General features: G+C 66.5%; 1 protein-coding gene across 4 annotated transcripts in view; it reads right to left on the bottom strand.

Annotated features, from left to right (window-relative positions):
• Positions 1-10,826: 10,826 nt before the first annotated feature.
• GAK (cyclin G associated kinase) overlaps positions 10,827-12,784 on the bottom strand; it is a 49,609-nt gene continuing 47,651 nt past the window's right edge. For all 4 annotated transcript variants that reach the window (XM_067734787.1, XM_067734785.1, XM_067734784.1 and 1 more), the window contains 3 exons: positions 12,223-12,371; positions 11,444-11,620; positions 10,827-11,353 (listed from right to left, as the gene is read on the bottom strand). In XM_067734787.1, coding sequence (XP_067590888.1) covers positions 11,252-11,353; positions 11,444-11,620; positions 12,223-12,371 — 428 coding nt within the window. In that variant the 3' untranslated portion in view covers positions 10,827-11,251. The remainder of the gene's footprint in view (positions 11,354-11,443; positions 11,621-12,222; positions 12,372-12,784) is intronic.

Genomic DNA, 12,784 nt, shown 5'->3' on the forward strand with positions numbered 1-12,784 from the left:
GCGTGACGAGGTGGGCGGGGCCGCGGCGGCTGGGCGGGCGCCCGCGGGAGGCGGGGACCGGAGGGGCGGAGCCGCGCCCCCCTTTCCCCTCCAAAGCGCTGCCCCCGGGCCGGATTCGGGGGGGATCCCGGGGCGCGAGCTCCCGAGCCAGCGCGCACGACCCCGGCCCACCCCTCAGTCCAGAGCCCCAGATACTGGCCCCAGCCCCCGTCATCCGATCCCCTCTGTGTGGACCGGGCGGGGGCCGCCCCCCCAACGGCGAGACAAGGTCCCGCACTCCCATCCGCTTCCGCCCGTTTGGGGCACCTAGCGTGCGGACGGATACGTGCGCGGCGCCAGTAAGCGAAGCCCTTTCCAGTCCAGCCGCTGTCGGGGGGAGCTGGGCGTCGCGGCTCTGGTCGCCATCCCACTCTCCGCCGACGCGCGCGGGAAGGGGTTCCCCGGCGCGGCCGGTGACAGCGGTCCCGACCGGGCCGAGTGCCCCTGAGCGCTGCCTTGGCCCCCGACCCCCGCCGTTACCGGGCCTCCCGCACCACTGGGCGTGAGAAGGGAGCCCCCAGACGCCAGAAAACCCATCCAACCGTTGGAGGAGAGCAGCCCGCAGACCGACCGGGACCTATTTTTCTGCGTAATAGAGTCGCAGAGAAGGAGCCACGCCGTTTCATTTTAGTGGGACAGAGGCCGAGAGACCCTCGCCCCCTTGGCTGGCGGCCCCACGCCGGGCAGGGACGCGCAGAGGTCACTGCGGACCGGCCGCTCCGCTCCGTGTCCCCGCAGTCCCGCCCCCGCCGCGGCCGCCCCCTCCCTGGGGCCTCCGGGATTCCCTCTGCGGCGTTAACCGCGCTGCGGGGAGACCGGCGTCCCTGCAAGGTCGGCGGCTCGACCTCCAGTCCCACCACCCCTCCTGGGGTCCAAGAGTGCTGTGGGAGGGGTCCGGGTCTCCGCTGGCCTCCTGGTTGGTGGGCGGACACCCCTGGTAGCCGCTGCACTAGCCTTCACCCTCCCCTCTCAGCTGAGGCATCAGGACTCCCTGGGCCTGGGGTGGAAGGGGCAGATCCTGGAAACCCCACCCCGGGGGGGCACTCCTCACGCCGCTCCCCCAGGACAGTCCGCCTGAACTCCAGAGGGCATGCCTGTTTCCCCCCATGTGCTTGGAGCCTGGGCTCCCAGCGCCCATCCCTCGCTGACCGTCTGCAGGCCCAACTGTGCGCACTGGTGGCCCGGCAGGGCCCCCCAGCCGGCAGGAGTGAGGAAGGGGAGGGGTGGAGGAGGCCAGCACAGCTTTCTGGGAGTTGGCAGGGGCACCGCCACTCTGCAGCTACTCTGGCCAGCGAGGGCTCTGCTGGCCCTGGGGGAGGCTCACATCCCAGGACGCCTGGAGCTGCAGCCTCCCCGGACGCAGGGGCTGTGGGAGCTGGCCTCAGCTCTGTCCATTCCTCCTGCCGATAGCTCCAGCTCCCGGATCTGGGCAAGGAGGTGCAAGGTGGGTGCGGTGGGGCTGCTCAGAAGGGTGGGCCTGGGGACCGAACACTGTGCTCAAGGCTGCAGGGAGCGCCTCTTGCTAGCGTGCACTGGCTGACCCCTAGGAATGTCAGAAGCACACGTTCATTTACCTCTACCGCCACCCTTCACGTGACGTGGGTCGAAGCCCCAGGCCTTTTGCAGGTCTGGGGACAGGTGCTCTGTGGAGGGAGTGGTTGCCTGTTTCCAGGTGTCTGGGGTTCTGAGGGTCCAGCCTGAGCCCTCAGAGTCTGCTCAGCCTGGCCCTTTAGTGTCCTCAGAACCTGGGTGTGGACACCGGCGGGAGAGGTGTGGGTCCAGGAAAGAGAAGCCCCTTCTCCCCACTGGAGCCTCTGCCCTCCGCCTCTACCACCACGTGGACCTGGGGGGTGACCACAGCTGAGTCCAGAGCAGCCCCACGACCCGTGAGCCCAGCTGCCCTTACAAGCACGGGGACACCCCGTTGACCTTGGGGCATCCTGGCGGGGTGTGACTGGGTGTGCCCATCACCAAGACAGGAGTGTAGGGATCCGTGCTCGGCCCACAGTTTCCATGACCCCACTGACCCCGTGACCCAGGCCTGCACCACGTCAGAGGACAGAGGACAGAGGCCTCCGTGGGCCTCGCTGCCTGGCCCTCCTCCCCTCCTCCTCCCTCCCTGCGGGGTCACCATTCGGAGGTCACCTGTGGGGTCATCACCTTCTTTCTGTCTCTGTGTGTGTCTGTTTGTGTTGTTACCCCTTTTAGACCCACCACACAAATAGCTGCCTCTTCAGTTCTCACATTGTCCAGGCCCTGGGCTGGGGTTGGGGGACCCAGCAGGGTCTCAGACCCTCCTATGGAGAAATAGACAAGGTTGGTGACAGTCCCAGGTCAGGATGACCAGCACTCTGGGAGAGGGAGAGGCCGGGCGGCTGTGGGACCTGATGAAGACTGGAGGGCGGGGGACCCGCTCTGGGCGGGAGATGAGGGGAACGGCCTGGAACTGCCCACCAGCCAGGCCAGTCCCCATGGCAGGGAGGCAGCTCAGCTCACGGCCTCCGCCCGGCCTCGGGGCCACACCCCAGGTGGGCACTCATGGCCCCGTGAGCACCCAGAAGAGGACCTGGGTTCCGGTGACCAGTGCCCCAGCCCGCAGTGGCCAGAGAGGCAGGAGCTGAGCGGGAGACGTCCACAACAGCAGGAAAGGCCAAGCCAAGGGCACCCGTCAGCGTCAGCGGGCTGAAGACGCAGGAGGGTGTCGGGGTGGGGGAGCTGGGCGGCGGCAGGTCAGGCTGGGCAGCGGGTGCCGGGAGCTGGAGAGGGGGAGGCGTTGCGACCAAGGGGTCAGCTTCGGGGCGTGTGTGTTTGGCCACGGCCACGTCTGGGCTATGGGACCCTGGCCGGCCGGCAGGACAGGGATAGAGCCCTGAGCTCAGTGCTCTGCGGGCTCTTCAAATGCAGAAGGCAGCCCCTGAGGGCTGGGAACCCCTGACCCAAAGCAGGGCTATGCCGAAGCCCGGGAGCACGTGGTTCTGGGTTTGAGACGCCACAGCGCCACCTAGAGTCCCCCCTGCGGCCCCCACGGGGTCACTCTAGGTGTCAGGAAGGGGAGGCGGCCGCCTTGCTCCAGCAACTCCCCCCCCCCCCCCCCCCCCCCCGCCCCCAGCCCCAAGCGTCCTGGAAGCCCCTGCCTGGCTCCCTGCACTCCCTCCAGGGAGGCCTGGCGCCTGCTGGTCCCCTCTGTCCCGGGAGGGCCCAGGATCACTTGAAGTCCTTCTTCAATCCTGGCATGGGGTCTGGCAAGGGGGTCGCAGGCCCCGCAGGAAGGGCTGGGACGGGCTCTCGGCACACATGGGCTCACCAGCAACTTCAAATACAAACTTAATAATTTAACACGATGAATAATTCAGTCCCCAGCACCAGCACCACCTGTGTTGCCATTTTCCTGCTGGATTTCATCATTACTTGCCAGGTAATGTAACACGTGAAAAGCAGAAGCAAAGCAAAGCCGGAAAGCCATCACTGCCGTTCCTCAGAGCTGGGCCAGAAGTCTCGGCTGTGTGTGGAGGAGACCCTGCGCGCTCCCCGACTCCAAGGCCCCTTCCCTGGCCACGTGGGCTCCCGAGGGCGCAGCTGCAGGTGCTGGCCCGGCCTGGGGTGGCCTGCTCGTTCCTCGGACTCCCGCCCCGTCCTGGGTCAGGGTTGTGTGTCGAGATGCACTCTTCTTCATCCCCACAGAGGCTGCTCCTCGAGTTCCAGAGACAAGGGGGCCCCTCGGTTACCACCCGGGAGCCCTGAGGACCGCCCCCCGCTTTCTGAGGAGCTGGCCCAGGATCTGGGCTCCTGCCCCTCAGTTTGCCCCTGCTCACCCCAGACCCCAGGCCCCTGATCCTTCCACCCCTCCCCATGGGGAGAGTGTTGGAAAGGGGGAGCTGTGACTTCCAGAGAGGGCGGTGACCACGAGGGGCTGTGGCTCCCATGCCCCCCTCTCCTTCCTGACTGCTGCCTGGAGCCACCCCACCCCTGTGCTCCAAGGTGAAACTAGCAGAGTTCACAGGCCTGAAGGTGGGATTCTGCTTCTCACCGCTCTGCTGGGACGGTGGCAGCCGTGGCGGTGCAGGGCTGCACGGAAGCACCAGGGTGGCCTGAGCAACCGGAGGGCCTCGGTCACCAACAGGAGGCAACAGGGGGACGACACGCGAGAGGCCATTCTTCTGAAGGCCTCTGCCTGGTGGGAGCCCAGGCCACCGGATGCCCTTGCCCCAGCCCCGGGGTCGGCTCACCCAAGCCTCACGTCGGGGTGTCCACAGGCGAAAGGAAAGGGGTGTCCAGCGGAACAAGCGTCCATACCCAGGCTCTGGGCCCCTGACTCTCTGTCCAGCGGTCACTCCCTCTAACGCGTCGCGTGACCCTCCTGGGGAGAGTTCCCTGAACTGCAGACCGGGTGTCCCTGCTCTGTGAACGCCCCCCACCCATCAGCTCTGCCATCTCCCCCATCCCACTCCAGAGGCCTCCTCCACCCCCATGGGCTGCCTGGACCAGCCTCGGGGACCTTTCACAGGACACTCGGTCAGAGGCCTGGCTCAGGGCCCGGACAGAGGGCGGCTGGCCTGTGCTGGTACGGGACCGAGGGAGGGTCTAGGGCCCCCGGGGTGTGCACGGGGCTCCCGCTCTGGCCGAGTGAGGTCTGGGCTCTGCCATCAGGCAGCTTCAGGTGGACGCAGTGCTCAGAGCTTCCTGCACCCCGTGTCCCTCGAGGCCCCGAGGTGGCTGCACTGTGTGGGTCAGGCCACGACTCCCTCAGTCAGTGACCCAGACCCAGCAAGGACTGAGCTGGCGGACGACAGAGCTGGCCCTTGGGGGGAGTGGGCTTCAGGCGCAAGAAACCCTTCCCGGAAAGGCAGGCCATAGAGAGAGAACACCGCCCAGGAGTGCCAACCCCCTCCTCCCTCCAGTGGCACCCAGAGTGAGGCCAGGCCTGTGTGGGTCCCACTGGAGGGTTTCACACCCAGGAGGCACGGGGAGATGCCTGTCTGCTCAGTTGGGGAAGGGTCTTCCTTTGGTCCCGGGTCGTGGCCGTCTCCTGGCTGTGCTTGTGTCTGGGGGGCCTGGCAGCCCTGGTCAAGCATCGAGGGGTGGCGGGGAGGGGCGGGCGGCTGAGTCCAGGCCCCGCTCCCCTAGGCCCGGTGTAGGGTGGGGTCCCAGGCCTGCCCCAGGGGGCAGGGAGGCCGCAGCAGCCAGCCCTGTGCAGGCCAGGGGACTGTCCAGCCCGGAGCGTCAGAAGAAGCACCCCATCGGGCTTTCTTTCCTCTTTCCTCAGAAAGCCTGCTGCTAGCTCATCAGCGCACCTGGAGCGGTCAGCCTGCAGCCCCGGGAGGGCAGAGGAGTCCGGGGCCCGGGCCAGCTTCTCTGGATCACGTCCACCACCTCGGAGGGGCCGACGAGGTGATGCAGGACGGCGACCCCTCATCCACTGCAGAGTCCAAGCCCCTGTTGTCCCCGTCACCCACCGGTCCACCGCCGGCCAGGGGGCTGTCCTGGCGCCGCGGGGGCCGCTGAGGAAAGCAGTCGAGGTGGCGCCTCTCAGACGCCACTGGGTAAGCGCCACACAGAGAATCACAGAATCAAAACAGCGGAGCCGGAGAGACCTGGAGCCTGTTAGCGCGGGTGGCCAAGCCGGGCCTCGGGCTGAGTGACCCAGTGTCCCACGCTCCAGGCAGCAGCCCTGCAGGCGGGAAGGAGGTCTTGAGCCAGGTGGGGGAGGGCTCGATCGTGCCTCCCAGGGCCAGGCTGCCCCCCACCCGGCCCCGTACCCAGGGGTTCAGAAGGGCCTGCGTCCCACACTGCCTCTTGGGGGTGAGAAACACCCGGAAGGTGTGATTTCCACATCTGTGCTACAGGTGCGGATGGCATGGCCCAGACGGGTGAGACCTGTGTCCACCTTACGCGGGTGGGAGCCCTGGAGGCCCCGGGGGCATTCCCCTCCCCAGAAGGAAGAGGCTGGGTAGAATATTCCATCCCTGAAGGACGAGTTAGTGCCAGGCATCACATCAGAATCACAGCATCGCATGCAGAAAAGGAGAAATGATAGAAGTGGAAGGCGTCTCAGACCACAGGGAGGAGTTCCCCGCCCCCCGCCCCCAGAGGAGCCCAGGCAGTCGCTGAATACAGACAACTGTCGCCGGGGAGCCGGGCTGCGCCACTGCAGGATGGTGCTTCTCGGGCCAGATAAGCAGGGGCACCGGGGCGACCACACATTCGGGGGGATGGGCAGCTCCCCAGACGCCGTGGAAAAGGCGAAGGGGGTCTCCCTTGATCCGGGTTGTGCCATAGATGGTCGGCGCCTTGTCTTGGCCAGTGCGATGGCCTGACAGCCTTGGGGCTGGCCCTGGTGCGGGCCGGGAGGCTCTCAAGGCCCTGGGCCTGGTGCCTGGCCTGCTGTCTGCCCAGGCCTCCCCTCCCCCAGGCATCAGGGAGCCAGCCCTCCTACCCCTTCTTCCTGTCCTGGGGGCCTGGGTGTGGGAGATTCTCTGACCCAGGCCCTGCCCGAACCCGAGGTGGCCAGTGGACACAATCCCAGTTCAGGGCCAGGTGCCAGGTGTCCTCCATGAGAAGCAGGACCCTCCACCAGTGGCCCTTTAGCTGCCCAGTGCCCCACCCTATGTCCGGGCTCTGCCCCCCACACCTACGTACCCTCCCCCTGATGAGACTCCTGGAGGACCCCAGCCCAAGTCCCCCCACATGCTCACCCACAAGCAACACACCTGCTGGCCTCATCGTGCCACCCAAGGGGCCCCTCCTGCCCCCGTAACGTCCCCTTCCTGTCCCTCTCTCCTACTCCTATCCTAATGTCGCTTTCTCCTCCTAACACCCCCCCCGCCAGGTTGCCCATGGGGGACCCCCAGGGGTGTCCCCGGACTCTGCTGGTTGGAGCAGGTCTATAACTGTCCACAGCTGTGTCCTTGCTCTCAGGCCAGCTGCTCCCCAGTCTGGCAGACCCAGGCCCGCCCCTCCCTGGTAGCCGTGTTCTTGGGAAAGCCAAGGCTGGCCCCCGGGAGCAGGGGCAGGTTCTGACCCCAAAATTGGCCCATGGGGTCTGAGGGGGGCTTCCTGGTCCTGAAACATCGCTCTCAGGGACGAGGTGCGTCCTGGAGGCACGAAGGCGGGTGGCGGGAGTGGGCAGCGCATCCACGGCAGCCACAGACACGGGTGTTTCTCCAAACCGCGCATGTCACCCGGTGAGTCGTGAGGCAGCTCTGCGTGGATGAGCCTTGAAAACCTCCTGCCAAACGAAAGCAGCACCTCCCCCCGCCCCCCGCCAGCCTCTCCTTCCTCTAGGGACCCCACACCCCCGCCCTGCCCACTGGGTGCTGCCCTGCCCTCACACCAGGCCAGGCAGGGCCCTGCCCAGCGCAAGCAGGCCCCAGGGTTCCCTTCATACGAGACACGGTGCCCAGGTCTCATCCACCGCCCAGCAGGTACTCCGGCTGGACAGGGGCCGTGTCTGTAACAGAGAAAACAGCAGATGCGTGTGTCTGTCTGTCTGTGTCCTCTCTGTGCCCTCCTGGCAGCTGCGGGCCCCCCACTCCCACAGCCCGTCACTCTGGCACAGAAACCGCCACACTGGGGAGACATCTGTCACAGCACCGCAGCCCAGACAGCCACCATCACCAAGACAGGCCCGGGCTGGACCACCGGTCACAGGGCGGGGCTTGGCCAGCTCCTGGCAGGGCCCAGAGCACCTGGGGGCTGGGTGGCTGCACAGCAAGGCGCCCGGGGGTCTGCCCAACCCCTCTGGGGGCCTGAGCCGGCTTCATACTGGACAGAGGGTCTCTCTTGGGCCAGGATTCCCAGCCCCGCACTCCACCTTGACCCCCCGACCCTGGGCAGAGGCACATCTCCCAGGATCGTTCACAGGCCTGGTGACCCAGAGCTGGCCCGAGTCCCCTGCACTCACCCCACGGGGCTGGGACAGGGTGATTCCTGAGGGTCTCCGTGGGGACTAGCTCCTGCCCGGCTGCCTGGGGCTCGGCCCTGAAGGGAGCGGGCTTGGCCCCAAACTGGGCAGGAAGGGAGGCCTGGTGGTGGAATCGCCACAGAGCAGGGGTCCCACGTCACTCCAGTGCCCCGCACGGCCTGAGGGGATCTAACCCTGGGTCCCCCAAGGCAGAGCCTGGACTAGGGCCCGGAGCAGCAGTTTGTTTCTAAGGACTCAGAAACAGTGACCTGGGCAGGCGAGAAAGCCCATGGAGGTTCGAGGCCGAGCTGGCCGCTCCTCGGGAGTCTTCCTGGGCCTGCTCAGTGGGCGCCGGGAAACACTCACTGAGCAGATGAGCCCTTCCCACAGAGGGGCCTTGGCCGGGAATCCGGCGGGGGCGGGAGTCCAGTCCGTCTCCGGTGCTGGAGCCAAGTGCACCGGCCTCCTGCGCTGCCCACGCTGCCCGAGGACCCCCAGCCCACGAAGGGGCCCCTGCGGCAGGGAGACGCAGCAGCGTCCTCAGACCCGCGCTGCCCTGGGGTGGGGGTGGGGGACCACCCCCAGGAGCGGCGAGAACCACGCAGCAGGAACACAGCAAGGACCCGCAATCAGAGTGCGTCCTGATTTCAGGGACACGGCTTGATGGGCGAGGACTCACGGAGACACAGGACTCGATACCTCGGCCAGGACTCCAGGGAGGGGCGCACTCACTGCCTCTGGGACCAGGAGGGGAGGGGCGGGGGGCCGAGGGAGGTACTGCTGGGACCAGGGTCATGTCCCTTCGCGACACCAGTCACCCAGGCTGTCCGGCGTGTGCTGGGTGGGGTCCTCTACAGAACAGGGGGCAGCAGGACCAGGGGGTCCTGGGGTGACGGATGGGTGGGCAGCACCGGGAGGCGTGTACTGTGCTGGGTCCCTAATCTGAGCCAGTCTCCAGACCCGACCTCTGCTGAGGAGCAGACCCCCCCCAGGACCACGCCCGCTTCGAGCGGGGATGGGGCCAGCAGCGGCCCAGCACAGGGTTAGGGTTATAGGGTCATTCCCTGGGCCCCGAGGGGCTCACTGGAGGGGACACACGTGGTCCTTGGAGCAGCCCTGCTCAGGGTCTGCGGCCTGTAGGGATGGAGCCACTGGGGCCATCACCTCACCAAGACAGTAACTCAGAGCCAGTAGGGACGGCGGAGGGAGCACCACACCAGAGACCCAGGGGCTTCCGGCCCTGAGCCATGACCCAGAGCAACTCTGATGTGCAGTCTTGGGCCTGTTTAGGTCGTTCATTGTTTTGTTTTGCTTTTTAATAAATTTATTTATTTTTGGCTGCATTGGATCTTCACTGCGGCGCGTGGGCTTCCTCAAGTTGCGGCGAGTGGGGGCTACTCTTTGTTGTGGTGCGCGGGCTTCTCATCGCAGTGGCTTCTCTTGTTGCGGAGCACAGGCTCCAGGCGTGTGGGTTCAGTAGTTGCGGCACGCGGGCTCGGTAGTTGTGGCGCATGGGCCCAGATGCTCCGCAGCATGTGGAATCCTGCCGGACCAGGGTTCGAACCCGTGTCCCCTGCATCGGCAGGCAGATTCTTAACGACTGCACCACCAGGGAAGTCCCACTGTTACTTAAAAGAGTGAGTATTCTTTGAAAAGAGGCCTCAGCCTGGGAAGAGTCGGGTTTAACCCTCCTGCCCTCCTGCAGCAGCAGCCGCAACCCAGGTGGGTGGCTCACCTCAGTGAGGGGACAGTGATAGGTCCAGGCGGCCCTCGGCCTCCTCTCCTGCTCTGGGCTGGGGCGGGGCTGGAGAGCAGCCCTAGGGGCAGAGGCCGTAGGGCCCTGGGGCCTCAGGACACAAAGCCAGAGCCCCTTCCTCCTCTGAACTGTCAGGAGGTGCAGGCCCACCCCCTGCCAGACCAAAGACGTCACTGGAGGTGGAAGGCGGGGCTCCGAGCTTCAAGTCAGAGCGTTCAGCTAAGCGCTGCGCTGCCTCCCAGGTGAGGCCTTGCTGTGAGGATGGGTGCCTAGGAGCCCGGCACAGGGAGGGTCCTGACCCTGGTGACCCAACTCGCAAGCCCACCTGAGAGGCAGGTGGCGCACTCCTGAATCCCTGACTGGGCATCACGTCTGACTCAGTAACTCATTCTGGCTAAAGAAGAGATCGCACAGAGTTCTCAGAGGCCAGCCACGGTGCTGACTGGGCCGAGGGGCAGCTTGGGCCGGGCCTGGCCAAGCCTGCTGTCACCACGGGGACGAGGGTCGAGGGCCACCCGTCTCCAGGGCCCGGCCAGCAGCGCCAGGCAGCCAGGAGTAGGACGAGCCCTGGGGATGGTGGACTGACCCGCAGGAGGCTGGGAACGTCACTTCCGACCAAAACCTCGAGTCGTGTAACTGCTGTCGTTTGTCCTGACGTGTTGTCCCCCAGAGCATGGGGCGGCTGGGGCTTCTCTAACAGCCCGTTACTCAAGGCCATTGCTTTTGCTTTGAATTCCCGGAACGAGAGAATCCAAAGCCCCCCACACCCTCCCGCTGTGAGGAGGAGGGACCCGGGGGGCCCAGGGGAGGGCCAGCCTCTGTGCACCTGCAGCAAGACCACCTGCCTCCGCCACGCTGCAGGGGCCACAGGGCGGGCCCAGCACCCGACGCGGGCCAGCCCCCAGACCAAAGCCGCAGCTCATCTGATACCTCCCCACACCTCCCGGCTCGCCTGCCCTCCTGCCACTCCTGACCACCCAGCTTGGGCTGCTGGCCGAGGCCAGGCTGGGGGCCCGCGGGGGCTCAGACCAGCAGTGGAGAGGAGCCCAACTTCGCCGGGCGGGGGTCCCTGCGACTCATCTTCACGGTCAGAGCCAAGGTCAACCAGGTGACAGCAAAAGTGCAGGGAGGTGGTGTGCAGCCCCGGAGGACGGGCGTCAGAAAATAGTTTAATTATGTACAGGCGTCACCAGGCTGATCACGAGGGGAGGCGTGAACGTTCAGGACCGGACTCTGGAGGACAGCTGAGCAGCGCGGTCTCCCCAGTGGGCGCACCACGGATAAAACAAATCACAGACTGTGACACGCGTGGGAGGAGTGCAAATCGTCACCTTTCCTTCAGGACCAGAAGAGAGAAAGAACGAACTCGGAGGCTTTGGAATGCTTTCTCTTCCTGTGAAGGGAGTGGCGCTGGCTCTGGATCCGCTGAGCGTGGCGGGCGTGACGTGATGCCAGCCGCGGCCGCGCCAGCCCGTGCCGCCCCGGCCCACGTGCAACCCTCCAGGCCAGCCGCCAGCTTCCAGCTCCACGAGCCGCGCGCAGCTGCGACCGTGGGCTCAGAAGAGCGGCCGGGAGCCCTGGCTCTCGAACTCGGCCCAGGCGTCGCTGAGCTCCATGAAGACCATGCGGGCGTGCTGCTCGTAGGGCTGCCCCCGGGCCTGTGGGCAGGCAGGACGGCGGCGGTGAGGGCCCGGCCTGCTCCCAGAGCCCGCGCCGCCCCCGGCCCGGAGCCCACACCCCGTGCCCACCTTGTCCGGGTGGACCACCAGCACGGCGCGGCGGTACTGCTTCTTCACCTGCGCAGGCGTCACCAGGTCGGCCATGCCCACGGGCGTCCAGCGGCTCTCGTCGTCCCACAGCACCGTGTGCAGCGTGGACAGCAGGGCGCGGATGTTCCTCTCCTTGCCCTCCGTCCAGTCCAGGAGCTGAAGGAGACGCCGTACTGCTGAGGGCGTGCCAGGCCCCGGCCTCTACCCACCGGGCAGCCGGCGGTCGCCCCACGGAGCAGGGATCTGACTGTGAGATGTGTGGCCCCGATGTGGACCCCCACCCCAGTGTCTGCACTGACCCCACCCAGGCATGGCTAATTCCATTCCCTAGGTCTGGCAGGACAGGACATGGACTAGACGGTGCGTGGAATCCAGGGACCCTTTCCTCGGTGGGGCATTCACAGATGACCCGCCGTCACAGCCTTGCCCTGTCCATCCCAGGGTCCAGGCACACAGACGTCCTTGTCACCCCGGGGTCTCTGCGGCCCACGCCCCCCGACCGGGGTCCCGCCTGGCTGGTGTGCGGAAGAGCGAGGAGCTTTACGAGCCTGAGGCCACACGTCCCAGCCACGTGGGGACAGTTGATCTTTCACCCCAAAACTTTCAGGGAGCAAATAAGCGTAGATGGAAGCCACTGCCCCCGCAAGCATGTCGGACAGAGGTCCTCGTGCGTGAGTCGGGGCCGCGCGGCTGCGTCCCTCTCCCCACGCTCCTGCCCAGGGTGCCCCCCACCCTGCCCCGGCCCGAGCGCCCTGCACCTTCAGCTTGAGCGGGTCTGAGTCCCGCGCCTGGTCCTGCCTCCTCATCTCGGCGATCGTCCTCGGCCCCTTCCTGTCGGCCCGGGAGGAGAAGCCCTGGTTGGACAACAGGTCTTCGAAATCGTTCTCCGACACCCTTGGCTTTGGACCTGGAGGACAGCAGAGGCTTCAGGGGCCGCGCTAAGTGCCCGCCCAACAGCCTGCCTGCTGCCTCTGTGCTGCGTGGCCAGCTCGAGAACCCTCGGGGACGGCAGGACGGCCGAGAAGATGGGAAATGTCCAAAAGAGCTGCCCCGAGGCATGAGCGCACGAGTGTGGGCGGGGTCACGGCAGGCGTCGGGACCACCACCCCCGTGACAAGCGAGGCAGCCAGGCCTGGGCTGACCACCCAGCTGCCCGGCCAGCAGAGGCCGAGAAGGTTCCCGGACAGTGTGGCCTGGCCCACTGGGGGCAGAGGCTCACCCACAGACATGCATCTGAAATCATTAACTTCCATCCAAAGGGGCTCCCGCTGGGTGGAAACAGACTCTGGGTCTCCTTAAACACCCTTTCCCGGGACTGGG

This window comes from Pseudorca crassidens, chromosome 4 (assembly GCF_039906515.1).
Source record: "Pseudorca crassidens isolate mPseCra1 chromosome 4, mPseCra1.hap1, whole genome shotgun sequence".
NCBI classification, from domain to species: Eukaryota; Metazoa; Chordata; class Mammalia; order Artiodactyla; family Delphinidae; genus Pseudorca; species Pseudorca crassidens.